This window comes from Oncorhynchus gorbuscha, linkage group LG14, assembly GCF_021184085.1.
Source record: "Oncorhynchus gorbuscha isolate QuinsamMale2020 ecotype Even-year linkage group LG14, OgorEven_v1.0, whole genome shotgun sequence".
Classification (NCBI taxonomy): Eukaryota; Metazoa; Chordata; class Actinopteri; order Salmoniformes; family Salmonidae; genus Oncorhynchus; species Oncorhynchus gorbuscha.
This window is the reverse complement of record NC_060186.1, coordinates 25,270,544-25,297,599: the sequence shown is the minus strand read 5'-3', so window position 1 is coordinate 25,297,599 and position 27,056 is coordinate 25,270,544. Positions and strand designations below refer to the sequence as shown.

Below are 27,056 nucleotides of genomic sequence, written 5' to 3'. Positions count from 1 at the left end.
GTTAATAAATAACAATACAAATCATTCATACATGCCACATATCGCCATAACAACAGCCTGGGTAAGTATAGTGAGCATAGGGCCATCAGTCTCAGAGGGCCATCAGTCTCAGAGGGCCATCAGTCTCAGAGGCCCGTCAGTCAGGGGTATAGCAAGATGTGTGTAGTAGTGGGGATTGGAGAAACATCTTCAATCCTAAAAACTGATCATCCAGACACTGTCCCGCCTTGATCCTGGTCATAACGTTGTATCAGAGGGGAAGTGACCTCACAACCGTGACCCTGATCGCAGCTTTAGAGGGGAAGTGATGTGCTTGGGCCCAGTTGTTCAGGTTCGGGCCCAGTTGTTCAGGTTCGGGCCCAGTTGTGCAGGCCCAGGCCTCGGGACAGCATGATGGCCTCCAGGTCTCTGTCCTCCTGGCTCTCCTGCAGCCGCTGCTCCTCCAGCAGAGACACCAGAGCATCTCTCTGCTCCACCACCTCCAACATCTCCCCCAGGATTAGCTTCTCCTCAGCCAGCTCTGCCTCACCCTTCAGATGGTCTGAAAAAGAGGGAAAGAGGGAGTGAGAGAAGGCTGAAAACAGAGAATATATTACAAGCGTTATGGTACTGTATGACGTGTGTGTGTTTCCTTGCATATGTATGAGTGTACTTACCATCCACTGCCATCCTCTCTCTGAGCTCCTGTTGGAGACGGCTCTGTCTATCCTCTAACTCCAGCTCCCGAGCGCTGAGGGAGAGACAGTTGCCATGGAGACCACATCAGTCCACAGGGTCGAGCACAAAGACACAGATAATTGCATACTGCGACCAGGCATACTACATACTGCCATTTCGTCATGCGCCCTCATACTAAACATACATTTGAGTCCAGTGGTGACATATGGGGTCAAAGGTCATATAGATACTCACAATATCATTAGTTCTGACTCATAGCGCATCAGACAGTTCTTCTGCTGGACCAGCTTGAACCACTGCTGCATCAGAGCTGGATCATCCTGCCTGCCCATGACTAAAGGAGAGAGAGGAAGATGGAGAGAGAGGGAGGGAGGGGTGGGGGGAGAGAGAGATGGAGGGGTAGGGGGAGGGGTAGGGGGAAAGAGAGAGTGAGGGAAGGGTATGTGGGAAAGAGAGAGGGAGGGAGGGGTAGGGGGAGGGGGAAAGAGAGAGGGAGGGGTAGGGGGAGAGAGGGAGGGAGGGGTAGGGGGAAAGAGAGAGTGAGGGAAGGGTAGGTGGGAAAGGGAGAGGGAGGGAGGGGGAGGGGTAGGGGGAAAAGAGGGAGGGAGGGGTAGGGGGGAGAGGGAGGGAGGGGTAGGGGGGAAAGAGGGAGGGAGGGGTAGGGGGGGAAAGAGGGAGGGAGGGGTGGGGGGGGAAGAGGGAGGGGTAGGGAGGGGGGGAAAAGAGGGAGGGAGGGGTAGGCGGGGAAAATAGTGGGGTAGGGGGGAAAGATGGAGGTAGGTGGGGAAAAGATGGAGGTAGGGGGGAAAAGAGGGAGGTAGGGTGAGAAAGAGGGAGGGAGGGGTAGGGGGAAAAGAGAGGGAGGGGTAGGGGGGAGAGAGAAAGAGAGAAGGAGTGTCAGCAGCCATGGGTAAGATTGGAGGATAATTAATAGTTGGAGGGAATCACAGGAGGTGGGTGGCACCTTAATTGGGGAGGACGGGTTCGTGGTAATTACTGGAGCCGGATCAGTGGATTGGTATCAAATACGTCAAACACATGGTTTCCAAGTGTTTGATGCCATTCCATTTGTTCTGTTCCAGCCATTATTATGAGCCGTTCTCCCCTCAGCAGATTCACTGGATGAAATGCAGCATCGTATGAGGTACACACCTCCCAGGTGCAAGTCCAGCTCTTCACTGTCATTCGACTCTCCCCAGTAGTCTAAAATAAGAACATACCAGGCAGTTGACCACCTGACCACACGTACACTGATCATATGCTTAGTCAAACTAACTAAGAGTAATATAGTTAAAACAAACCATGATGTCAAACAGGTTTGTAAATAGTGTGTTTACCTGCTTCCCCTCTCAAGGCCTTCTCCACAGCCACGCCCCTCTCCTCCAGCTGCCTCTGCTTCTCCTCCACCTGCTCCAACTGCCTTTGGATCATCTGACAAGGCCCATTTTATACACTCAAACCCTGCTTATACCTGATTCTTACATGCGTTATTTGTCCTGATCTTGTCCGCATTCTGATTGGTGTAGAGGTGCTGACTAACGGGGGAATAAACTGGAAGCTATAAAAACAAAGAGAGTCGCACACTCGATGTATAAACTCCCAGTCATTTATTGGGTAAACTGACTCTCAGAATGTGGACGGATATGAGATATTTTAATACCACGACGAGACATATTTCTGAACATGTGGGCACAATCAGAATGTGGACAAGATCAGGACAAAATATGCATGTTAGCGCCATCTATAACATCAATGCGGCTTCAAACAAATCATACGCACCGTCATACATACATGAGAAACCTACATCCTACCTGGGCTCTGTGCAGTCTCTTGAGTTGCTCCTGTTTGGCCTGTTTGCGCGCTGCCCTCTGTACCCTGCGTGTTAACCTGGCATCTAGCTCCTCCTCCTCTGGGTCTCTGTGGAACATGGCCTCTGACACATCCAGGCTGGACGGGTCCTTCATGTGCACCAGTACCCCCACCACCTCCGTAGGGCACGATGACTTCCGCTGTGTATCCATATGGGGGGAGCTGTCCAGCTCCCTCTCTTTCCCCACGTGCCTCTTTAAAAGAAAGAAAGAAAGAAAGAAAGAGAAAGAGAGAGAAAGAAAGAAAGAAAGAAAGAGAGAAAGAAAGAGAGAGAGAGTCAGCAGCCTACACACAGACACACACACATAGCATGCGCGCACACAGACACACCCACACACCGTGAAGATTCGACCACAGCAGCAAATTCTGAGTATACACACTACTGGGGTTTAGGGACGATAAGGACACAGCACAAAGCACAGAACAGCTTGATGCAACCAATGGGAATGTTCACACTGCCTTAATGGGAATGTTCACACTGCCTTAATGGGAATGTTCACACTGCCTTAAATGGGAATGTTCACACTGCCTTAATGGGAATGTTCACACTACCTTAATGGGAATGTTCACACTGCCTTAATGGGAATGTTCACACTACCTTAATGGGAATGTTCACACTACCTTAATGGGAATGTTCACACTACCTTAATGGGAATGTTCACACTACCTTAATGGGAATGTTCACACTACCTTAATGGGAATGTTCACACTACCTTAATGGGAATGTTCACACTACCTTAATGGGAATGTTCACACTACCTTAATGGGAATGTTCACACTGCCTTAATGGGAATGTTCACACTGCCTTAATGGGAATGTTCACACTACCTTAATGGGAATGTTCACACTACCTTAATGGGAATGTTCACACTACCTTAATGGGAATGTTCACACTACCTTAATGGGAATGTTCACACTACCTTAATGGGAATGTTCACACTACCTTAATGGGAATGTTCACACTACCTTAATGGGAATGTTCACACTACCTTAATGGGAATGTTCACACTACCTTAATGGGAATGTTCACACTACCTTAATGGGAATGTTCACACTACCTTAATGGGAATGTTCACACTACCCTAATGGGAATGTTCACACAACCCTAATGGGAATGTTCACACTACCTTAATGGAAATGTTCACACTGCCTTAATGGAAATTTTCACACTGCCTTAATGGAAATGTTCACACTGCCTTAATGGGAATGTTCACACTGCCTTAATGGGAATGTTCACACTACCTTAATGGAAATGTTCACACTACCTTAATGGGAATGTTCACACTGCCTTGATGGGAATGTTCACACTACCTTGATGGGAATGTTCACACTGCCTTGATGGGAATGTTCACACTACCTTAATGGGAATGTTCACACTGCCTTAATGGGAATGTTCACACTACCTTAATGGGAATGTTCACACTACCTTAATGGGAATGTTCACACTACCTTAATGGGAATGTTCACACTACCTTAATGGCATACGCCCTCTTAAAGGCCAGGGCATGAGGCACATATGCAGACTTGGAAAGATGAAGACCAAAAAACAATCAAAATAGGGCTCACAATATATAGTATGTCTAGTTCACATAAAACGTACTCTAAATCGGAATGGGATAAGTGTAACCTCGCTCAGCAACTCTGCTGTAACTATCTCTAACTAGACTAGGACACAACAGCCTGCATCATACTGCCACAAAGTAGTATACCTCCCCTTCCTCATTCTCCTCTTCCTCAATGGTGTCCTTCTGAAGGTCTGACGCTAGGTCAAACAGCTCCAGACGAAGCTGAAAACATTCATCCATTAAGAGATTTACCTGAACCTCTGAAGACAGGAGATGATATGGTAGCCAACAAAGACCAGATATCCCCCAACACATATGACAACAGCCTCCTATAGTGTGAATGAATTTCCTCCAAACAATGACCGTAAAGATGGCTGGCATCCACAGAGCTGATCAGAGGTCTGTAGTGACATCACTGACTCTCACAGTCAGAGCTGTAGTGTAATGTCAGCCTGCAGCTCTGAGATCAGTGGTAGTGTTAGTAGTGATGTTCTTACGTTGGCCTTGGGGTTCATGGAGCATCTCTCCATCACAACAGAGCAGGTGATGTCTGACTCCTCCGGCTCCGACCAGCTCTGGCGCTCCCTGAACTTCACACCTGCACAAACACAGAGGTTCACCTTAGGAATTCACTATACCAGATCACCAGTATGTGTGTGTGTGTTTGTGTGTGTTACCTCTTCTCTCTGCAGAAGTTTTCCTCCTGCCCTGCTCTTTGGGGGCTGGGGCTGTTGTCGAATTGGGAAGGGAAGTCCTGCCCTTCTTCTTCCTGTCCCTCTTATAGCCAGAGATGACAGCTCTCCACAGGCCCAGGGGTCCACCCTCTCCTATGCCCGCTTCAGACACACTCTGGCTGGGGGGCTGGTTGTCCCTGTGGCACTTACGTGAAGGGAAGATGAAGCCCCCCTGGAGAAGGAGGGGAGGAAGGCTCTCTGTGAGTCTGCGGGGGTCCAGACCTTCTCTGCTCTTCCCTGGGAGAGGCTCCCTTCCTAGGGTGATTTTCATGTCCTCCCAGCCCACCCCCATGGCTGCTCTCTCTATCTCCCTCCTCCTCTCCATCTCCCTCTTCCTCCCGATTTCTCTCTCGTCTCTGGGCACTGCCTTAAGGGGCTTCAGGGGGGACAAGGGGGAGCTGATGTCCTCTAAGGGGTCTATTACTTCACCCTTACACAGCTGCTCCCCAAGAGACCCCGCTCCAACAGACCCCCCCGCGGCAGGCCCGCTTCCCCCACCTACGTCCCACGGATTCAGTTTCTTGCCCCCGACCCCCCGCACAACAGCCGACGCCATGATAGGTGCGGGGACAAATCGAGGGGCAGGGCGAGGGGCGGGGCTCTGCAGTGACTCCGCCTCCACATCAGGGTGGGGCAGGCTATCCCAGCATGCCCTGTGCTGGGCGAGGGGAAGGATGCAGGGAGGGGTGAGAGGGTCCGAGGTAGAGGTGGTGGAGCTCCCGCCCACACCGATCCCCGAACTACTGCTGGGGTCACGCACCCTCTCCTCTTGCTCTTTTCTCTCCTTCCTCTCTTTCACTTCCCCATCCTCCTCTCCCACTTCCGGACCGGGGAAGCAGCCCAAGGTGGTGGAGGAGTTAGGGGAGGGGTAGGTAAAGACAGAGGACATTGATGTGGGTGCATGTGACGTTAAGGGGGTGAATGGTGTTGAGGCAGTGGCTGGAGTGGAGAAGGTGATATTGGGTGCACTGGTGGGGCTGTGTGGACCGTGTGTATCGGGTGCTGTCGAGTCAGGCGTGAGTGTGTCTGGAGAGTGTGTGCTCTGCTGCCACTCGTCCAACGAGGCTACCTCCTGAGCAGTGAGGGGGGATGATCCTTCCTCTGAGAGAGAGAGAAAGGGAGGGGGAAAAAAGAGAGGGAGGAAGTAAAGAGAAAGTCAGAATCTCTCACAGAGACTCTAGATAGCAACCTCCTGTGTCTTACAGGAAATGTTGCTTGTGAGCCACAGTTGGTATTGAGCTAGAGTAGGTATTAGGTATTTTTGCCGTTGGTTGGCAACACTGTAGACTTGATGAGGCAAATGATATTATTAATAAGGTTTGGGCAACCACAGCCACCAAAACCATTGGACCGTGGGTGACCGAGTTGCATTCGTTTTCCACCTGGGAGGGCCCCTGACGGCCGGCCTTTAGCCGGTGTTCAGACGGACGGTTCCTGCCGCCCCATGTGGAATTGCCTCTATCGGGGGAGTCCCTGTCGGAGCCGGTTATCCCCGTTTTAATGACAAGCTCCAGCCGCGCCCCGCCCGTGCGAGACACAGCCGACCCGCCTGACCCAGTGGCCCTACATTGGTGTTCCGGTGCGGGGAGTGCTGTACCGTTCACCCATGCTGTACCGGCGCCAGAGACACGTATTCTCAAACACTGTCTTTAATAAGTACCAAACCCGGCTGACCCAGTGGTCGCTGCTGGCCGGGTCTGGTGCACAAAACCACGAATATCTCGGAAATGAAACCAGATAGAGACATCCCGTCCCTTTCGGTCCGACCCAGTGCCCCTACACTGGGAGTGGCTCATCCAGGCAGCGACCCAGTGGCCCGTTCTGGTATACAGAACCAAAAATCACCTGTGTAAGTCCATGGGGTGCAATAGGTGAGGAAGTTACTGTCATTTATGCCCGCTAGTGTGTCATCATTCTCAATGACACAGCAAAACATGCCAAATGGTTAGTAACAAAACAATTACCACAATAAAAAGGATAAACATGTTTTGTTAGCTTTCTCTCCTGTCTGTCTCTATCTGAGCCACAGACCGGAGTGACGCTCCCTCTCCCACGGAGAGTACTCCCCTTCTACCGGCAGGGGGAGACACACCAGATAGAGAGACGGACAGGGAGGGAGGACACACATACACAGACACCGAGAGAAAGAGGGTTGAGAGACCAGAATAGAGAACAAAAGAGAGGAAAGGAAACTAGAAAGAAATCTTTCTGACTGACAGCACAGAGACACACACACAGGAAAACAGAGAAAAAGGCACAATTACCATCACTAGATAACTCCTCCTCCTCCTCATCAACCTCTCCTTCCTCCTCTCCTTCTTCTGTCTCTTCTTCGTCGTCGTCTCCTCTCTCTCCTCGGAGGCGTGCGTGTAGTTCCATGGCCTTCCTCCAGGAGTCTCTAGCCAGGTCATTGGTTTGAGCCCGCTGCCTCTCCCCCTCCTCCTCCGTCTCTGATTCCGAACTATGAGGAGAGAGGAAAGCAATTAGTGTGTGTGTGTTCGTGTGTGTAAGTGTGTGTGCAAGAGAAAAGGGGGAAGAGGGAAAGAGGGAAAGAGAGGGAGAGACAGAGACAGAGGGAGAGAGATAGCGAGAGAGAAAGGGGGGAGGGATAGAGAAGGAGAGAGGGAGATATATAGCGAGAGAGAAAGAGGGAAGAGAAAGAGGGAGAGATCGCGAGAGAGAAAGAGGGGGAGAGAAAGAGGACACGCTAGATAGAAATAAAGATACATTTTTGTTGTTGTAATGCTGACCTGGAGCCCTCATTGCTCTTGTCCCACAACGGGCTGCGCTTGTGATTGGCCTTCTTCTCCTCTGTCACTAGCAGACTGAGGTTGTAATTGGCCAGCGTCTCCTCTGGCACCTCCTCCGGCTCATCTGTTAGCTGTTCAGTCTCCAGGCTCCCCAGGCTCACATGGTAGTTCTCCAACTCTATACGTTCTGGCGTGCCGTGCACGCGCTTAGCCAAGCCACACTCCCTCTCAATCAGAGATGCCACTGAGCACACACACGCACACATACACACACACACACACACACACATAGAAGCTTTACCAAGCCGGACCCACTCCCAATCAGAGACGCCACTGAGACACACACACCAGCCACACACACACAGACATACACTTAGCCAAAGCCAAACTCAGGACATTCTTTACACACTCAGCGGCGTCACTAAGACACACATTCTGTGCACAAACACACACACGTCACACGCATTACGACTGAAAACACACACATGACACAGATACATGAACCTCTTGGCTTACCTGAGGACTTGCGATCCGCTGTCACTGAGGAGCGAGGGTTAGTGGACAGAGCAGCTTGGGACTCCTGGAAGGAGGGGTCAAAGAAAGAAAAAAATAGCATTTTACCAAACATTTTTCCAAGGACCAGTGTATTGATTTACAGAAAACCTCATACATACGTGATGTGTTCTCCTCAAAACAATATAATAAACAGAGAGAGAGAGCTCATCATTAACTGAAACCTTAATTGCTATGTCTATACAAATATCAGGAGTTAAAACCCCAGATCAGCCAAGAGCTTCTATTTCGCCAGAGTACGAGGGGAAAGGCAGAAGTCCTTACCAGGTGGGTCCGCTGAGAAGGGGTCCGTTCGTAGGGGGTTGGGGGCTGATCGGAGGTCGGGGGGGCTGCCCTCTTCCTCTGGACCGGCCCAACCAGACGGATGTCATAGTGTGGCTTACAGTAGAACTTCCCTACACACAGAACCAATGAGTTAGAACACGAGACACCGAACCGCCCGACACACAGCAGCAGTTGAAGAACCTCGCTACAGAGATCTGCAGCAGCCATGCATCTTACAGAAGAACTTTAAACAAAAAACAAAGTGTTATCTAACTACAGTAGAAGTACAGAGAAAACTAAAAAAATATTGTACAGGTCTCCTCCTCAGCTAAATCTCATTCACATTTCCACACAAAGAAAACAGTGTCCCTCGACCTTGAGGAACAGCTACATCTCTCAGCCTCCCGGGAAAAGAACGGGGAGAATGAAATAGAGTTGTGTCTTACAGTGGGACTCCTCCATAGAAAACAGTGCCGGTCGACAGACCGACAGGAAGACACACTCGATCTGGTCCCTACACTGACAGACCACTTCATATATAGTCTACCCTACACACACTTCTCTCCCGCCTCACACTCAAACGGCTATCATGTGACACCTCATCCCTGATTGGTTGAAGGGTTTGAATTAAACTTAGAAATCAACTCCTGACATGACAGACATCTTTTGTATCTGCCCCCCTCCCTCCCTTTACAAACACCCAGCACATCTCTAAGAAGTACAATACACACACACACCATAGCTTTTTGTGGGCCCTAAGTGAGATTTGGCAAAACATTTTGGTGGCCCTCTTATTCACGGCAGAAATAAACATTTAAGTTTTACATTTAATTTCCTGCAGTTCTACATATTTTGCCATGGGGCCAAAAGAAAATTGTGCAATTTTACAGCAAATTTCTTGAAATTCTAACCAATTAGGGGGCACCGTAATTGGGGCCCCCTAATCTAAAGAAATGTCAGCTGACATGGCTAATTGAGTGACTGTCAGTGACTGACATAAGAGAAAAACTGCTAATGTCCAACCACATTTTTTTCTTGCACCTTGTGTATTCTACAGTAATCAAAGATAAACAACCACGCAGTCGGTCCAGGGAGCCCCAGGCCCCAACGGTGCAGTAAGCGACACACTGAGTTTGTGTTCATCATGTGTTAACTGAGTTGGTCTCTAGTCTGCTGATAACCTGGAAGCTTTACAAAGTGATCACGCGGTGTAACATCAACCCAGCCCAGTGCAGATTGGAGAAATCTGTATAAAAACAGAGTGATTGAGTGTCACTAACCCTCATTAACTGCAGGTCAGAGCTGCATTCAAGATAACACAAGTTGTGTAGAGCATATAAAAAGTTGTAGCTGTGTTTCGATGCCAAGGCCATGCTAGTCGTGGTATTTTCAGTGTGTGTGTGGTAGGGCAGCCCTTGTCATTCATCGGAGTTACTCATTTTTACCATTACTCTCCAACTCCATGGAGCTCAGTGACACCCTCTCCCTGCCCTCACCCCTCCCAGGTCCCCTTTCTCCACCCCTAGACCTGGTCTCACTCTCCTCCCTCCTCAGGGGCTCACCGTTAGGCCGGTCGTAGGCGTAGGAGGCCAGGCGGATGGTGGAGCTGCAGTGGTCACACTGGAAGCAGCTCCTGTGGAAGAACAGTCCCTCAACACTGAGTCTCTCCATCACGTACACGCGCTTACTGCAGAAGAAACACACATCACTGGCCCCTCCTGACCCTGCCAACACAGAGCGAACGGCAGCCTGAGAGAGAGAAGAGAGAGAGAGAGAGAGAGAGAGAGAGAGAGAGAGAGAGAGAGAGAGAGAGAGAGAGAGAGAGAGAGAGAGAGAGAGAGAGAAAGAGGTTACAGCATTGCGCAGAGATTCCGATTTGTCACTAAAAATATATGCCCAACATTGATTTCAAAAGTCGATTCAACATCTGATAAATTAAGAATCAACGATGTCTGGAGAAAGAATCGGGTGTCAACTATGACATGGCACATTGACTTTGACTATTATGTTTTTGGTTATTGAACAACCGGTAAAAGAATTGCGGAAACGGAATTTCATTATGGGTCCCCGATCTGTACGACATAGAAATGTATAAGTATGGATATAAATGTCATTCTCTTCATGGTGATGTTTCCTCAACAGATACACAAGGTATAATCATGGTGCGGATTACGGGGAGCCAGAGGGGCTCAGTTTCCCTGAATGAGACATTTGTTTGCCATGGGTCCTTGACAAAAAAAAATCATATGCCTTTATTCCATTGCATTAGACTTCTCCGTTGATTTATAATGGTTTGATTTCGTCAGTCAGCTGTTTAGAGCGCTCATTGCTTTGTTTTTCAGGTTGGCGCGGGCACTGGTGTTCTCCGTGCCATCCGTGGGCAGAAGTAGTAGACCATTTATTTAGCTTGACTATTTCCTATCAATAATAATTGTCTTTCCTGGATCAGCGGATGATGGTCAACAATATCACTAGACAACTCGCCTACAGCTAGACCCCAATGCGCATCCAATCCATCCAACAAGTAGGCCTATAGTTGACTCTTTCGGTTAGAAGCATTCCATTTTGCAAGGTGCTTCTACACCTGCATTGCTTGCTGTTTGGGGTTTTAGGCTGAGTTTCTGTACAGCACTTTGAGATATCAGCTGATGTACGAAGGGCTATATAAATACATTTGATTTGATTTGATTTATAGGACTACATTATTTGGGATTTGTGTGCCGATGAAAACTGTTTTCACTGCGAAACATAAGGAAATGTTACGTAGCCATAGTTACACATACAGTGGATTTCCCGAGATCTCCAAGATCCATGATTTGTACAGGGTTGAAGGTCACCGTTCTAATTCAAATGTTAAATACTTAATAATGACAAATAACACGGTCATTCATGTAAGGAAATAAAGGTTGTGTTTTGTGTCACACGATCTGTGAAGACTCATTAATAACTCATGAATTGTGGACACCTCAAAACATATTTGGATTCAACTCATGTATTATATTGAATGTAGGCTACCTATTCTGAGTGTGTTCATGTGTTTAAAATGGCCATGGCTGAGAAGGTAGGCTACCGGGCAGTAGAGTAGGCTTAGTGGAGGGTAGACGCAAGTAAACGTTGTTAACCCACCTTAAAAAATAATGCATTGAAAGTATAGGGTGCGTTTCTTTTTCCACCACGACAGGTGTTTTGCCGAAAATCTCCCCTGACAGAAACCCCCCCCCCCCTTCGCGTGAACGCGCACACACTCAATTCTTGATTGCTGTGAGTTGCTTGTTAGTTGAGATTTCTGCTGTCAGTTTATCCTACATTTCACTGATTTTAGTAGCAGAATTTAGGCTGCGTTTCATTAGATTTTTTTTTATGGCTGTTTTATCGCCGGGGAGGCACTAGGTAATGTCTGCAGTTTTCGGTTTGGCTATTTGTTTCAAGTGTATCAGTCTATAAATAAATATCTTTGCCAAAATTCAACATCTCCCCCATGTCGTATTCGACTAGTAGTTGTTGCTCCATCCTCTATGTTTAATTTAACACGCATAATTTCGGTTGCCTATCCTGAGGTGAAGTTTGTACTTTCTATAGAACAATCATCCCCCTTCTAAATTCCTTAATTTTGTTGCTAGAGTCAAATACTTTATTTTTAGCTCGGGGATTTGATATTGCAACCTTTCAGTTACTAGTCCAAGGCTCTAACCACTAGGCTACGCTGCCGCTGATCATTGACAGTTGCCTTAAAGAACACAAATAGAAAATGCTTTCTACTACTAAAATCAGTTAAATGTATGTTAAACTGACAACGGAGTGAAGAGCAGAAATCTCAACTAGCAAGCAAGTCACAGCAATGAAGAATGGAGTGTGTGCGCGTTCACGCGAAAGGTGTGGGGGGGATTCTGGCAGGGGGGGGGGGGGGGGTTCAGCACACCTGCAATCAGAATTTACTCACCTATTTTCTTTTTTTACCACTACAGACTGGCTACGGGTCAGCCTATTTGATGTTCATGATAATACACCCTCCCGTTTTCGGCTGTTCTTATGCACGACGCAACACTGGAGGAAACCGCCCTTAGCCGTGGTATATTGGCCATATATATCGCAAACCTTTGAGGTGCCTTATTGCTATTATAAACTGGTTACCAACACAATTAGAGCAGTACAAATACATATTTTGTCATACCAATGGTATGATATACCACGGCTTTCAGCCAATTAGCATTCAGGGCTCGAACCACCCAGTTTATAATCCACAAATTACCACTGGCTAAATCTATGAAATTAAAATGACTATGTACTCTGTTCCATCTGATTGCCAGTCCACTGTGTTATCAGCCCAGGCAGGGAAATTCAAAACTTGATCTCCAATGTAAAAAAAAAAAGCATCTAGACATTATCTCACATTTCTTTTAGACTACATTTGTTTTTTTTAACAGAGGAGATTTGTATAAACCTTGCAGTCTGTCTCTCCGACATTTGCAACATTGTTTCAATATTCAAATTCGATCTCCAGCTGTCCCATTGTAAATGAACGTGTAGGAGTCGGGACGAGAGAGAGGCAGGCAGCGTTTCTCAGCCAGTCGAAATCATGAATCAGCTGGCATCATTTTTATGGATGTATACAAAGAAATGTCAATTGAAAAAAAAGGTCAAACGGAACGAAGTGTAGCTAGTTTGCAGTCTTTCCAGCGTCAGTTTGAAGTTATTGTGTTAGCCGTGTTGTTGTCTAGCTCCCCTGGACAACAGTGTCCTAACGAGAGAGCACATTTTCTCAGCCAGGCGAAATCGTGCCTCGTTAGCACATTTTTATGGATGTATCCAAATAAATGTAACTAGAAAACAGCTTAAACAAATGCAGCTACTGTTGTTATTCTGTCTGGCTGCACTGTTTGACGTGACTGTACGTTCGTCGTAGTTGGCTAGCCAGCAAGCATGGGATAACAACGTTGCCAGCCAGTGTGGCAATGGAACATTTAGAACGAACGACTGGGTCGCGTCCGTAGATACAGAACAAAAAGACTGGCAACCGAACCAATAGAACGAACGATCAGTCGGCTCGGGTAGCATCCTTAGATTTGTACCGGGACTATATATTGTGGAATGATGACATAGTATGAATAAATGCATCAAAATAACGTTTTTTAGTTAAAACATGTCAATCATAATATGAATATGTACGTAACCCGTTGTATAAAAGTGATAATGCCCTCGAAGCCGGTGTTTGGAGGATAATATTGGCACGGTTTGCCGTAATAACACACGTGCACATATATCCTCCAAACACCCGGTTTCTCGGGCATTATCATTTAATCATCAAATGGCACGAGTAGGCCTATACATGCCGTTTGGATGCTGGAATTATTTTGGAGTGGAGGCACATGCACAGTTAGACTACTTTTTAAATTGATTTGTTTGACAATCAGATTAAAATACAATTTCTGTTAATGCCAAATTAAAAGCTAATACAATTTTACTGTTTAAATTGGCTTTATTATTAGGCCCATAAAAAACGATCAAGCGTTTGCACTCAATACAGAGTAGACCCGAATGGCATGGAGTAATTAAACATGCAATATCCCCCAATATTATAATATATAATATTATTTAAATGAGCGCTGCCCCCAAACAAGAACAAATTTGGTGGGTCTGGACCCGACCAAATTTGATCCAATCATCGATGTCTATGTTTCACAAGTTTGGAGATCAAAGCACAGCCCAGTAGAGCACAGTGGAGTACAGCACAGTAGAGTTCAGTACAGTACAGTACAATAGAGTACATTATGGTGCAGTACAATACATTATAGTGTACTCAACTCTAGTGTGCTCTTCGAGATGAGGAAAGGTCTGTCCATAATAAAGAGATTGTCTGCATTTTTGACACCACACTCCACAAAGCAAGTCCTGCCAGCTCTAGTATGATCTTATATTGATTATTGTACAAGTCCTGTGGTTGAGTCCTGCAAGGAAAGACCTAGTTAAGCTGCAGCTGGCCCAGAACAGAGAGGCAAGTCTTGCTCTTCATTGTAACCAGAGGGCTAATATAAATACTATACATGCCAGTCTCTCTTGGCTAAAAGCTGAGGAGAGACTGACTGTTTCTTATAAAAAGAAGTGATGCAATGTGTTGAAAATTCCAAATTGGTTGCATAGTCAACTTACACACAACTCTGACACACACACTTACCCCACCAGACATGCCACCAGGGGTCTTTTCACAGGCCCCAAATCCAGAACAAATTCAAGAAAGCGTACACTATTATATAGAGCCATTTTTGCATGGAACTCCCTTCCATCTCATATTGCTCAAATGAACAGCAGACATGTTTTTTTTTTAAACAGATAAAGCAACACCTCACAACACCTCTCCCCTATTTGACCTAGAAAGGTTGTGTGTATGTATTGATATGTAGGCTACGTGTGCCATTTTTAAATTGATGCAGTTCTGTCTTTGAGCTGTTCTAGTCTATTCATGTTCTGTATTATGTAACGTTTTGTGTAGACCCCTAGGAAGAGTAGCTGCTTCTTTCGCAAAAGCTGAATGGGGAGCCTAATAAAATACCAAATACATACTGTGTACTGAACTCTACCGTACAGTACACAACTATACACTACTTTTCTTTACTGAACCCTACTGTACAGTACTGAACTATACACCACTTTTCTTCACTGTACTGAACCATACTTTACTTTCCTGTACTCTAATGTGCTGTATTGTACTTTACTGTGCTGTGTAAACTTGTGGGGCTGTAGGTAGCCTAACTATTAAGAGAGCTGGACCAGTAACCAAAAGGTTGTTGGTTCGAATATCAGAGAATGCTAGGTGAACGTCTGCCAATGTGTCCTTGAGCAAGGCACTTAAACCTAATTGCGCCTTTACGTCGCTCTGGATAAGAGTGTCTGGCTAAATAACAAATGTAATTGTGAACCAAACTGTGGTTTGTGACCACTATGGTTTCCATTGTAGCCAACTCAATTGCAGAAATTACGTTACTGATCGATTTACTGGTACTGAATTGATATCAGTAAAAACCAGTGGTGGAAAAAGTAACCAATTATCACACTTGAGTAAAACTAAAAGATACCTTATTAGAAAATGACTTAAGTGAAAGTCACCCAGTGAAATTCTACTTGAGAAAAAGTCTAAAAGTATTTGGTTTTAAATATACTTAAGTATCAAAAGCAAAAGTATAAATCATTTAAAATTCCTTATATTAAGCAAACCAGATCACACCATTATTTTAGCCAGGGGCAAACTCCAACACTCATAATTTACAAACAAAGCATTTGTGTTTAGCCCACCAGATCAGAGGGCGTGAGGATGACAAGAGATGTTCTCTTTATAAGTGTGTGAATTGGCCCATTGTACTGTCCTGCTAAGCATTCAAAATGTAACGAGTACTTTTGGGTGTCAGGGAAAATGTATGAAGTAAAAGTACATACTTCTCTTTAGGAATGTACTTAAGTAAAAGTTTTCAAAAATATAAATAGTAAAGTAATGTACAGATACCCCCCAAAATGACTTAAGTAGTACTTTAAAAGTATTTCTACTTAAATGTTTTACACCATTCGTAAAAACACTATAACTAACTGATAGGTATACCTTTACTTGTTACTTCTGTGAACTTTCATTATCCTCCCTCCTCACGAGGGAGAGAAATGAGAAAATATCTTCAAGATATGTGGGTTTTTGGTACAGAATTTCACAGCACAAGGCAACGTTTCTTAAAACTAAATAGATGTGTTGATATTAGTTGGCAGCGGTCTTTACTTCAACATTATTGTGTTTTGATACATTGAAAATACATTTAAGACTTTTTCTGGTAGATGTTTTCTAAAGACCCATTTTCAATCTGTTTGTCCAGAAATCAAAGCCTTTGTTTATTCCAATTTTTTGGGATGGAAAATGTTTGAAAAATGTATACATGCCTTAATATATATATATTTTTAAATGGACTCCTAGCTTTAATTCGACATCCAATTGGACATGTTCCTATGAACTTCACATGTTGGTGCTCATGGGTACTTTTACATGGAAACGACCTACTTCAGAACAAGCCCAGATAGGGTATAATCCAATGCTGGATGAGTTTCGGCCTATCGACAGTATTAGTATGGGTGAGTCGACTCACTCAAATCAATTCTTACCGTTTCCTTCCTATCAGGAGTGTGCTGGGGTGAAGGTGACTCAAGACTTTGAAGCTGACTGGATATCTGTTCAGCCAATGAGCTCACTCCCCCTGTGTACATCTGAACATATTTCTAAAAGACAACAGGAGAAAAGACAGACGCGATGAGGACGAAGGACAGAACAAACAGTAAACACACAAGTAAACAGACACAGACACAGACACAGACACACTCACTAGGGGATGACACAATCGGAGCCATAAACAGAGCGTTTTGATGTGGTGTTATGGATGTGGAAATGGACCACAAAGCTGGAAGCATCAAACCCCTATTGGATTCTATCATTATACTCATTTAACCCTCTTTTTGTTGCAGTGTAATCATTGTCCAAAATAATACATAGAAATGTTATCACAAGGCCCTTCTCTCACACCAGTCAAACTGAATTTGTAGGCAAATCAGAGAGGAGTCCGAGGAAAGAAGGCTATGCAAACATGAACAAAAACAAATCGCAGGCCTCTGATTTGTTTTCTATCTTAAAAAGGAACATTTCAGTTGCAGTGTTGTCACATGCCACATGCCCTGCGGTAAATTATACAAATATACTTTCTTAAAAGACCAAACAAGATGTACTCGGACTCCAGTTCAGTCCAGTTTAATCCTCTTTCTCTGAAACAACAGTTGCTAATGTGATTTACAGTACCATTTAACCCTCTGGCACTGCCCTGAGGCCCATAGATTGAACTCAATGACTATAGGTCAAGTTGGAGCCCACTTATGGTCCACACTAGCCCAATAATGAACAAATGGAGCCCCACGTTACTCCTTACAGTCCAAGGATCTGACATATTCTGATTAAAGGTTGAATTGGTTCTGGAAGCCAAAACAGCCAAATAATCAATCTAAATGTGAATGAATTCTCAATTGCGGTATGGTTCTAGAAAAACAAATCCCTTTCAATATCACATCAAAATCATTTCAGAAATACAAAATCCAGTCGCAGCCGACTGCATTTTTCAGTGCCAACACACTTGAGGCGTCTGTCTTCAGTTTACACAGAGGTGTACGGGGACACAGATAGTTCATTGGCACAGGTAGCCCACTCTGTTTTCCACAAACAAACAATGCAACATGGAAATGGCTGTGTGAGAACACTAAACCCTAAAAAGGTGTGTAAGAAATTTAACAAATGTGATTTTTGAAAATGGATTTATTGCTTATATGAAAGACGGGTTTCCATATGTTTCCAAAACCGTACCGCAAGGGATGCGGGTTAATGTTCAGCGCGAGCCTCGGGGCTTTTCTATCGTCAATTGTCGCTAAAAGGTCGTTTGTGTCTATGAATGGGGTAAGTCCACACTAGGGGTATGGTTAAAGCTTTGACCGCGGGCAACGCTTACTGCCAACGTTCACCATGCATCTGTCCAGATCTAAACGTGGATTTGATGTGTTCTCTCAGTCTATTGTTTTCACTACACTGCTAGAACAATTCATTGTCTTACGTCAGCTATAGCAGCAACATTCGTCTGTTGGTTGACGGACTGGGTGTCGCGTAGGATTGACGCCACCTGTCGAAAGACAATTCTGACAGTTGGGTCTCTTCTGTCCTGGAGATATATCAGGGAACCACTGATGTAGCCGAGAAGAGACCTCAAAAGTCCTCACACCAATGACACACAGTCTACAGATGGCTACTGGGAACTTGGGGAGTCTATGAACATTTATGGGTGGCATCACTAGTCTTACATGCCATCTGGTCTACACATAACTACATTACCCAGAATCCTCTGGGGGGGTGGCCTACCTGCTCCCCCCTGCTGGGCAGAGTGTGACATTTGACCTTTTCCTTGTACTTAAAACTCATCTGCTCCTGCTGCTGCGTGCGCTTCTTCTGGGGTTAGATGGGTTTAGACGGCATCATGTGAGTGGGTGGTTGACGTAGCAAAATAGTAAAATACTGGAATATCTAGGGAACTCTAAGGCTAAGAAAGAGCTATGACAAAATGCCAAGCGACTGAACTACACAGCACACATCATGCACCCCCATGTGGTGACACAGAGAAATACAGCTATATAACTCTACAGTCCTCTAAGAACCACAGGTGAAGCATGAGGGGGACTTACTATTTTTACCTGTTTCCAGGTGGCAGCGGAGGCCACAAGGGCTGGCTGGGCCTGGGGGTCAGGGGATGCTGGAGGAGGTGAAAGCGTGGGCATGGAGTCCCCCTGGTGGTCAGTTAGTAGAGGGATTGAGGGCTGTGGAGCCGGGGACGGCCATGGCTACTTTTATACCATACTACAACCACAGCCTTAAGAATCTAGGGCCTAGGCCAAGAGCTACCGCTGTTAACCCTAACTACCGGTCAATCTTAACCCATATTGCTGCAAGCACAGCTGCTCCCTTCAACCAAATCAACCCTTACATACTGCTCCATGGCTCAGTGAGTCCCATTGGCCCTGACCCAAAATGCCCATCACAGTGCAGCTAATCTGTCTTATCCTCTGAAACCTCAAGAGGAAGTCAGTCGGCTCACACCTGGAGGATCTAAACTACCAACAGCTGTTGACGACAGACCGTGCTGTAGAAGTCGTGCTGCAGAACTTCCTTCGTTCAGATTAAAAGCACAGATTTTCAATAAGAGTATTTAAAAAAAAAAACTTTGATGCTTTGAGCGAGGGAAAGCACTCTTAGAAACACCTGAAAACTAATAGCAGCTAGGAGTTCTGAATTCCATCCCCTCTCACCTGTCTGCGTAGAGCTGCAGCTGGTGTGGAGGAGGGGCAAGGGGCATTCTCCTCAAACTTGGCCAGCAGCTGATTGGCCATCGAGCGCACTCTGCTCTGGCTTGCTCCACCCACAGAGCACGGGACAGCCTCTTCCTGTGGAAGGCAGAATGGCGGAGAGGTTGACCAGTGTCACTGAAAGGCCAAAGGTGTTGTGTTGCTGTTCTAACTTCTAAAATACTTCACATTATTGCCGGTCATCTCATTCATTTAGTCACAGAACTACCGGCAGTTTCAAGTTTTGTTACCTAACCCAGGGGTAAAGGTTACACCCTCTCACCTCATAACTGTCCTGAGATCTTAATCTGCGATCTTGTTTCACGTCCTCCAGACATGGCCGACTGGTCTTCCTCCTCTTCCCCACCGCATCCTTCTCCTTCTGCTCCTGGTGGGAGGGACACAGACAAATACATGTAAAACACACATGCACCTATACACCTACACAAAGACAAACAGAGTCCCTTGCTTAAACAAATAGGGGTGTGTACCTTGGGGTTGCGCTTGCGGGATGGGCTGTGGCCCAGGCGGCTGAGGAGAGAGGCAGGACCGATCACAGCAGCCCTCCCATCTGGGCTCTCAGTCTGGGATTCTACAGAAAAGAATAGAGGAGAAGAACAGTCATGTACAGCCATTCCTCGCCTCCTTTCCTTCACAACCACTGACAGGTAATAGGAATAGAAACAGTTTCACCACTTTGCTTTTGCTTAGTAAGGCATTGAAGATACCTGGTTATGAAGGAGAGGGCTGGAGATGAGAGAGGGTAGGATAAGAATAGAGGGTGATGAGGAGAATTGAGCATTAACAGGTCTTAAGCTGACTACTGTGGTTGAGAAACTCACCACTTGGGGGCAGTGCGTCCTTGAAGAGCTGGTGAAACTGGCTGAGGTACATGACCATACAGAGAGTGTCCGTTTCACTGACAGACGCCATCTCCTCAACAGTCATCACAGGAGAGATGCAAACTCCTTCTCTGCCACCTCCAACCCCAACCTCATATTCACCTCCCCCTCATCCTCCCCCAGAGAGGCAAAGTCACTTCAGAGAGATGGAACGAAAGAGTCAAAGTAAGAGAGTCACACACACACACACACACACACTTTACGCACGCACGCACGCACACACACACACACACACACACACACACACACACACACACACACACACACACACACACACACACACACACACACACACACACACACACACACACACACACACACACACACACACACACACACAAGAGCAAGAGGACAAAGAGAGGCACTGATCCAATCAGGTAATTAAAAAGGGCACTAATCAGGACCATGGTCTTCTCACTCATCACCCTCACCTCTCTCACACACAAACACAAACACATGCACCTGAGCTTGCGTGAAAAGGAAGTGAGACTAAGGTTCGAAAGGTGAGAGGTGGGCTGAGAAGTGAGTCATTGGTAACGTTCCAGTCCAACTACATTGCGCCTGAATGCTACCTTTGGGATGAGCTGTATGAGGCGAGGTGATTTGTGACGAGCAGGAGGCTAGAGGTCAGAGGTGACTCACATGAGGTCAGGGCGGTAGTGGTGGATGAGGGCGCACAAAGCTAGGCCACTCTTCCAGGATGTAGTGAGGTCGCTAACAGCAACGCCACGGTAACCCTGCGTCTGCTGCTGGCACCACAACAAAAGCTTACTGGAGCGAGAGAAGGACTCTGGGGAACCAGATAGAAAGAAAATAAATATGAGTGAAGATAATGATCAAGCCAATGGTTAGAGTTATGTTAGTGTACTGTTCGGTACTCAGAGGGTCAGACTCACCCTGTCGTAGTAGCTTTGGCAAGGGGGATCGGGGTTGCGGTTCCTGGACCACACCCGAACCTCCATTCTCTCCTGTGTATATTAGATGGCCCACCTACAGAGATTGTCACCATCATCATCATCATCATCATCATCAGACCTGTGTGTGTGTGTATGTGTGTGTGCCTGTGTATACCTGTGCAGGGCTGATGAGTTGAGGGTTGATGTTAGGGTAGCGGGTAGCTGGGTCTACGGTGTATTGACCAAAGTTTTTGTTGACATTTTCTGGAGTGGTCTGAGGAAGGAGACGATACAGACTCTCTCTGAAAGAAAAAAAAAAAGAGAGAGAGAGAGAGAGAGGATTATTCAGTTATGGAATCAGGTGAATGATCATTTGGTTTCCTAGCCGAGGTGCCTGTGTGTGTTTATCAATGATTTTGGCATGTCACGTATGTTTGTGTGGGTTTGGCAGTGTGTGCTTGTCTAGAGGTTGTACAATGTGTATTTTGACAGTGTGCCCATTCCCTGTTTGCTGGTGCGCGTGCTCTCCTAACTGCAGACCTGCCATCTCACCTTTCAGCAAGTAAGTCCAGAGGGGCGAGGCCTTGAGCCCAGCTCCGTACCATCCAGGCAGAATCCAGTGCTGCCAGGAACCCCCGTGCTATACCTGTCCCCATGGGCCAGAATGGCTAACACACACGCAAGCAGACACATACACATTACAACCATATGCTACTTACAACAGAATACCTTTCAGAGTACATTAGGATTGCTGACGTTAACATTCTTCTACTCTCCCTCAACTCTGCTCCTCTCTTCCTCTCCCTCGCTCCTCACCTCCAGAAGGCTGTCTCCCACCAGCGTGACCAGTAGATGGTGTCCATGTCTCTGTCTGACCAGTGCAGCGTTCTCCGACGCGTACATACAGGTGAAGTCAAACAAGGCAACATCAGGCTGCCCGTAGTGGTTCATGGCAAAGTCCAGGGATGGCAGCTGGTGATTGGTGGAGAAGTCCGCCGCCTCGCGGGCATAGGCCAGCAGTGCATTCTGGTCCACGTTTCCCCGTGAGAGAAGTGTTTCTGTGTCTGCATTGTCCTGATAGGTATGACACAGTAAACATCAGTACAATAGAATGCAATCACTGTTATACAGTCAAAATCAGGGCAGTAAACACAGCAGTGAGACCAACATGAGCAAAATAATGATACAGCCAATCAGTGCGTCATACAGTATTTGTGTGTGTATGTGTCTGTGTGCGTTGTTTTATATATATTTTACTCCCCAATTTTGTGATATCCAATTGGTAGTTACAGTCTTGTCCTATCGCTGCAACTCCCCGTATGGACTCGGGAGAGGCGAAGGTCGAGAGCCGTGCATCCTCCGAAACACGACCCTGCCAAGCCGCACTGCTTCTTGACACACTGCTCGCTTAACCCGGAAGCTAGCCGCACCAATGTGTCGGAGGAAACACCGTACAACTGGGGACCGAGTCAGAATGCATTCGCCCGTGCCCGCCACAAGGAGTCGCTAGAGCGCGATGGGACAAGAACATCCCGGTCGGCCAAACCCTCCCCTAACCCGGGCGACGTTGGGCCAATTGTGCGCCACCTCATGGGTCTCCCGATGCAGTGACTTAGACCGCTGCACCACTCGGGAGGCCCGTCTGTGTGCGTTGTTACCCGCAGAATGACTCCTTTCTCCAGCAGACTCTGCTTCTTAGCCGTCATCACAAAGTAGTGCGTGTCGTCCTTGTAGTACACTATATTCTCCAGGTCCACTCCCGTGGCGTCCCGTAGCTCCTGAAAGAACCTCTGGTTGAAGATGAAGGCCACTCCACTGATCTCCTCCACCTTGGCCTCAGCCGTGGTGTTACGGTTCATGAAGTTAGCTGTGATAGCAATTGCCAGCTTGCCTCGGAACTCCTTACGCCTGAACCCTGATTGGACACATGGGAGATAGGATGTGATGGCAAACAGGAAGTCTGGGATCAGAGGGCTAGAAAAATTCCCTTCCTATAAAGGCATTTACTAAGAAATCTGCATCTGACTGATGCTGCATGAGATTTGTTGCTGTTTCAGTTCAGTGTTTCAGTAGGTGCTACTAGATGATTTACCTGGCAGTGTGTTCCGTCGTCCATCAGCTCCGATCACGACATCACACTGCAGTGTGTTAATAGGGTGAGACTTGGGTTTCACCTCCACCCTCCAGCCTACCTCTGAGGCACACACACACACAAAGGCATTAAATACACACACACACACACACACACACACACACACACACACACACACACACACACACACACACACACACACACACACACACACACACACACACACACACACACACACACACACGCACACGCACACGCACACGCACACACACGCACACACACGCACGCACGCACACACACGGCAGGTCTTACTCTGTTGCTCCTGGTCCGCAGGTGGCTCCACCAGTCCCTTGAACTCTACGTTGACATGGACTTCCACCCCCAACAACAGAGACACCTTTAATAACACCAACTGTAGCTGCCGTATACCTACAGAGTGAAGGAGGGAGAGAGAGAGAGAGAGGGCGAGAGAAATAGAGAGAGAGGATTCTCTAATGAACATTGAAGCCCCATAGCTGTAACCATGGAGACAGTGGGGCCAAGGGTCAGGGATTATTCCATACTCACTGATGTGGTCAATGGCTCCAGCACAGAACTTTCCGTAGAACTTCTTGGCCCCGAGGCCCCTGAGGTCATGGATGGTGAAAGGCCAGAGGTGGAGGACGTTGTTCCTGGAGAAGGCATCCCTCTTCTCCAGCAGCACCACTCTGGCCCCCAGGAACCCCAGCTCTACTGCTGTACGCAGACCACATGGCCCCGCCCCAATGATCACACACTGGGAGAGAGGATAGCTGGGATGAGAAGCTAGAAACGTACACACTTAAACATACACACACTTGACATCCATATATTATACATATCAGACCTGGGTTCAAATACTATTTATAATATCTCAATTAATTTCACGTACTTTGAATGTAAGTATTCAGATATCTTTTAATCGAAAAGACAAGCAGTTGATTATTTTAATGTATTTGAAAATACTGACTCAAATAAACTCCCATACATTTAACACAGGCATAGACTATTTCATTTGGACAAATAACCATTCAAATACTCAAATAAATGTACTTGTTTTGGGCTATGTATTTGAACATTTTAAATACCAGATAGTAAATGACTAATAAGTACCGTTGTGTTGGCACAGACACGGCCCTTCCCGTATTCGTGGTGGGACGCCCGTTTGTCCAGTTTGGCCCACAGTGCGTTGGCCTTCCAGTAGCTGAGGCGTTCTTTGAGGATGTGGTAGAAAGGCCTCTGCGGCTGCGTCGGGGGGTATGTCTGTGGCTGTGTGTGTGTGTGTTTGAGCTGAAGGTGCTCACACAGCAGGTTGAAGGCACGGAGTGTCGTTCTGCAGGTGGACGCCTGGACAAACTCATCAAATAGAACCTGGGCGTGGCCCTCCTTCTCCGCCTGCTCCGCCTCCTGGGCCTCGTCGGCAACACCGGCAGCAACAGGGCACCCTGAGAACTCCATCTCAGCTTCCTGTTCCGGGCTCTTTCATTGGCTGCCTGGAGAGAGAGAAAAGACAGAGACTACATTCCAGTGTTCCACACTGACTTCCCATGTAGAATCCATGCCTAATAGCCAGTCTGTTTGTGTTATCGTTCCAACTCCTTGCCACGCCAATGACAGCAATGAAGTTGGCATTTGCAAAAGCACAAACAGATATGTGATCAGGCTACATGCATAATAAATTGCTTTTAAAAACATCTAAGTACATTTTTAAGTTTGCAAGTAGCTGTGTGTGTGTGTATGTGAGGTGTTCTCGGACTTAGCTGGCTGCATATCAGATGTTAGGTCCCCTGCTAGGAGGTAGGGCTAGAGAAGTTCTTATACTGTTTAGATCCCAGATAAACCAGCTCTCCATGCTGTGCACTGGGCTTATGGGTAATGTAGTATATCCACTGCTGAGACTCTGCTTCTCACACAATCAAAGCCCTCAGAAAAGTGTTCTATATCCTGCTATCGCATTATATTCATTGCACGAAGGTGTGTAAACATAAAGCGCATTATACAGTATATTCTGTATGGTATAATCAGCCAACAATACACGATAAACATATTCCCTTTTTACACAATAAAAATATAGGGTACATAAGGACTTGGGGAGGGGGGAGATAGAATATGTGCCCACATCCCAAGACTGGGACAATAACCAAAGCATTCACCAGACAATACAAAGAGAAAGAGGGAGGGAATGTGTGTGGTTGGGGGGGGTGGGTTGGGGACACAATGCACCTCATACATAGTGGAGCCAGCCGTACCATGCACCGAGAGAAACCCACACACATACTCCAGCACCCACACACACACACACTGTCAGCATAGCAGGGGGAGATGTACAGTATGGTAGTTTATTAGACTGAATTAGAACATTTGATAGATACTCTGTTAATCCACCAAAGGGAGAGAAACAGCAGCATTTGACCCCACAAGACTAACAACCTTACAGAAGTAAGACACTCATCTAAAATGGATCGTATAAGTGTCTAAGACATGCTACATAATTACCTTCAACATCGACAAGCTTTCCTTCATTCATTCAGTATTGCCCGTCCGTTATGTCCACACGATACGTTCCAGATAACACATTCAAGTACACACACACACACACACACATTGACAGAAGAACGCACACAAACTGCCGTGTGGGACTTACTGAATGCTGTGTCGTCTTCTGGCCTGTACAGACATCGTCACTCCTGGGCTCAGCCACAGGTTGCCAGGTGTCCCTCAGAATCCTAATGCAAATCTCTCTTCAGCCACAGAAACAACACCCCACAAACCTGCACTGCAGTAGCCTATACTGCAGCCCCCATGGTCTCGGTCTGTCCCCCTCCCTTCCTTATAACTTGATGTGCATTATGTTGATGCCAAACTCTCCAAGTCGGTCTTTCTCGCTCTCTCACACCCAGACACTTTTCTCATCCAAGGTCAGGGAACAGCCAAGTACAGACTCCTCCCACACAGCATGTTCACATAGGCTACACACTCAAACGGGCACGCCTGCACACACACACACACACCTAATCTCATGGTGTCCCTGGGAAACAGACTGGGATCTAACAAGCTTAAAGAGGAGAGGGATCAGAACAGAGAGATCATTCTGTAAGAACGTGGCGCTGAGGGAGAGAGATCCCGCTCATAGCCACACAAAAACAGTGGGTATGTGTGAAGAGAACACACAGATCGAGGCCTATTTGTGCATATGGCCAAGACCCAAACCCACTAGTGTTGTCAGAGAGAAATGGTAGGGTTACACATTCGGTCTGTGTAGAGGTACCTACACATGACAGAGGAAATGCACGTTTATAGGCCTACCCACAATGTTCAACTTACGGTCATATGAATCTTTGCTAACCCAAAATGATCAATGTTTACCATAGCTGAAGACCCAAGCATAATGAGAGGGTGGGTGAAAAAGTCACACAGGGCTGAATCTATGGCTGGACACTGTGGCTAACCCCTGACCCCATGGCTAAAGCTGCAGCTAATACCTGATCACATTCACTGATCCATACTATATTCCCAGTAACTACTTCAGTATAATGCCCACTCCCCACCACACACACACACACACACACACACACACACACACACACACACACACACACACACACACACACACACACACACACACACACACACACACACACACACACACACACACACACACACACACACACGCACACACACACCACTAAGCTGCGGGTGGTGTTAAAGTCGAATTTTAACATGAACCTCTCCATGACTGGGCTTCTCAACCTTTCCAATGAAACCCAACCAAGTCTCCCACTGTTTGCTTAAGATTTCACATAACCCCATTGGATTAGA

The 27,056-nt window shown here is 46.6% G+C and overlaps 1 protein-coding gene across 1 annotated transcript; it reads right to left on the bottom strand.

The window, feature by feature from the left end:
• Positions 1-132: 132 nt before the first annotated feature.
• Positions 133-26,793, bottom strand: LOC123994686 (protein-methionine sulfoxide oxidase mical3a-like). Its single transcript, XM_046297585.1, is given in 34 exon segments — positions 133-541; positions 657-730; positions 913-1,012; positions 1,831-1,881; positions 2,016-2,109; positions 2,490-2,741; positions 4,020-4,070; positions 4,257-4,334; positions 4,610-4,710; positions 4,790-5,947; positions 7,111-7,307; positions 7,597-7,840; positions 8,113-8,176; positions 8,434-8,564; positions 9,996-10,182; positions 16,567-16,680; positions 18,353-18,439; positions 18,682-18,774; positions 19,294-19,428; positions 19,613-19,717; positions 19,821-19,921; positions 20,172-20,291; positions 20,294-20,367; positions 20,874-21,021; positions 21,128-21,221; positions 21,303-21,429; positions 21,680-21,795; positions 21,944-22,201; positions 22,786-23,042; positions 23,220-23,321; positions 23,532-23,648; positions 23,787-23,994; positions 24,351-24,730; positions 25,882-26,793. Coding segments are annotated over 33 exon segments (5,577 nt in total). The 5' UTR covers positions 24,696-24,730; positions 25,882-26,793; the 3' UTR covers positions 133-347.
• Between the last annotated feature and the right edge of the window lie 263 nt (positions 26,794-27,056).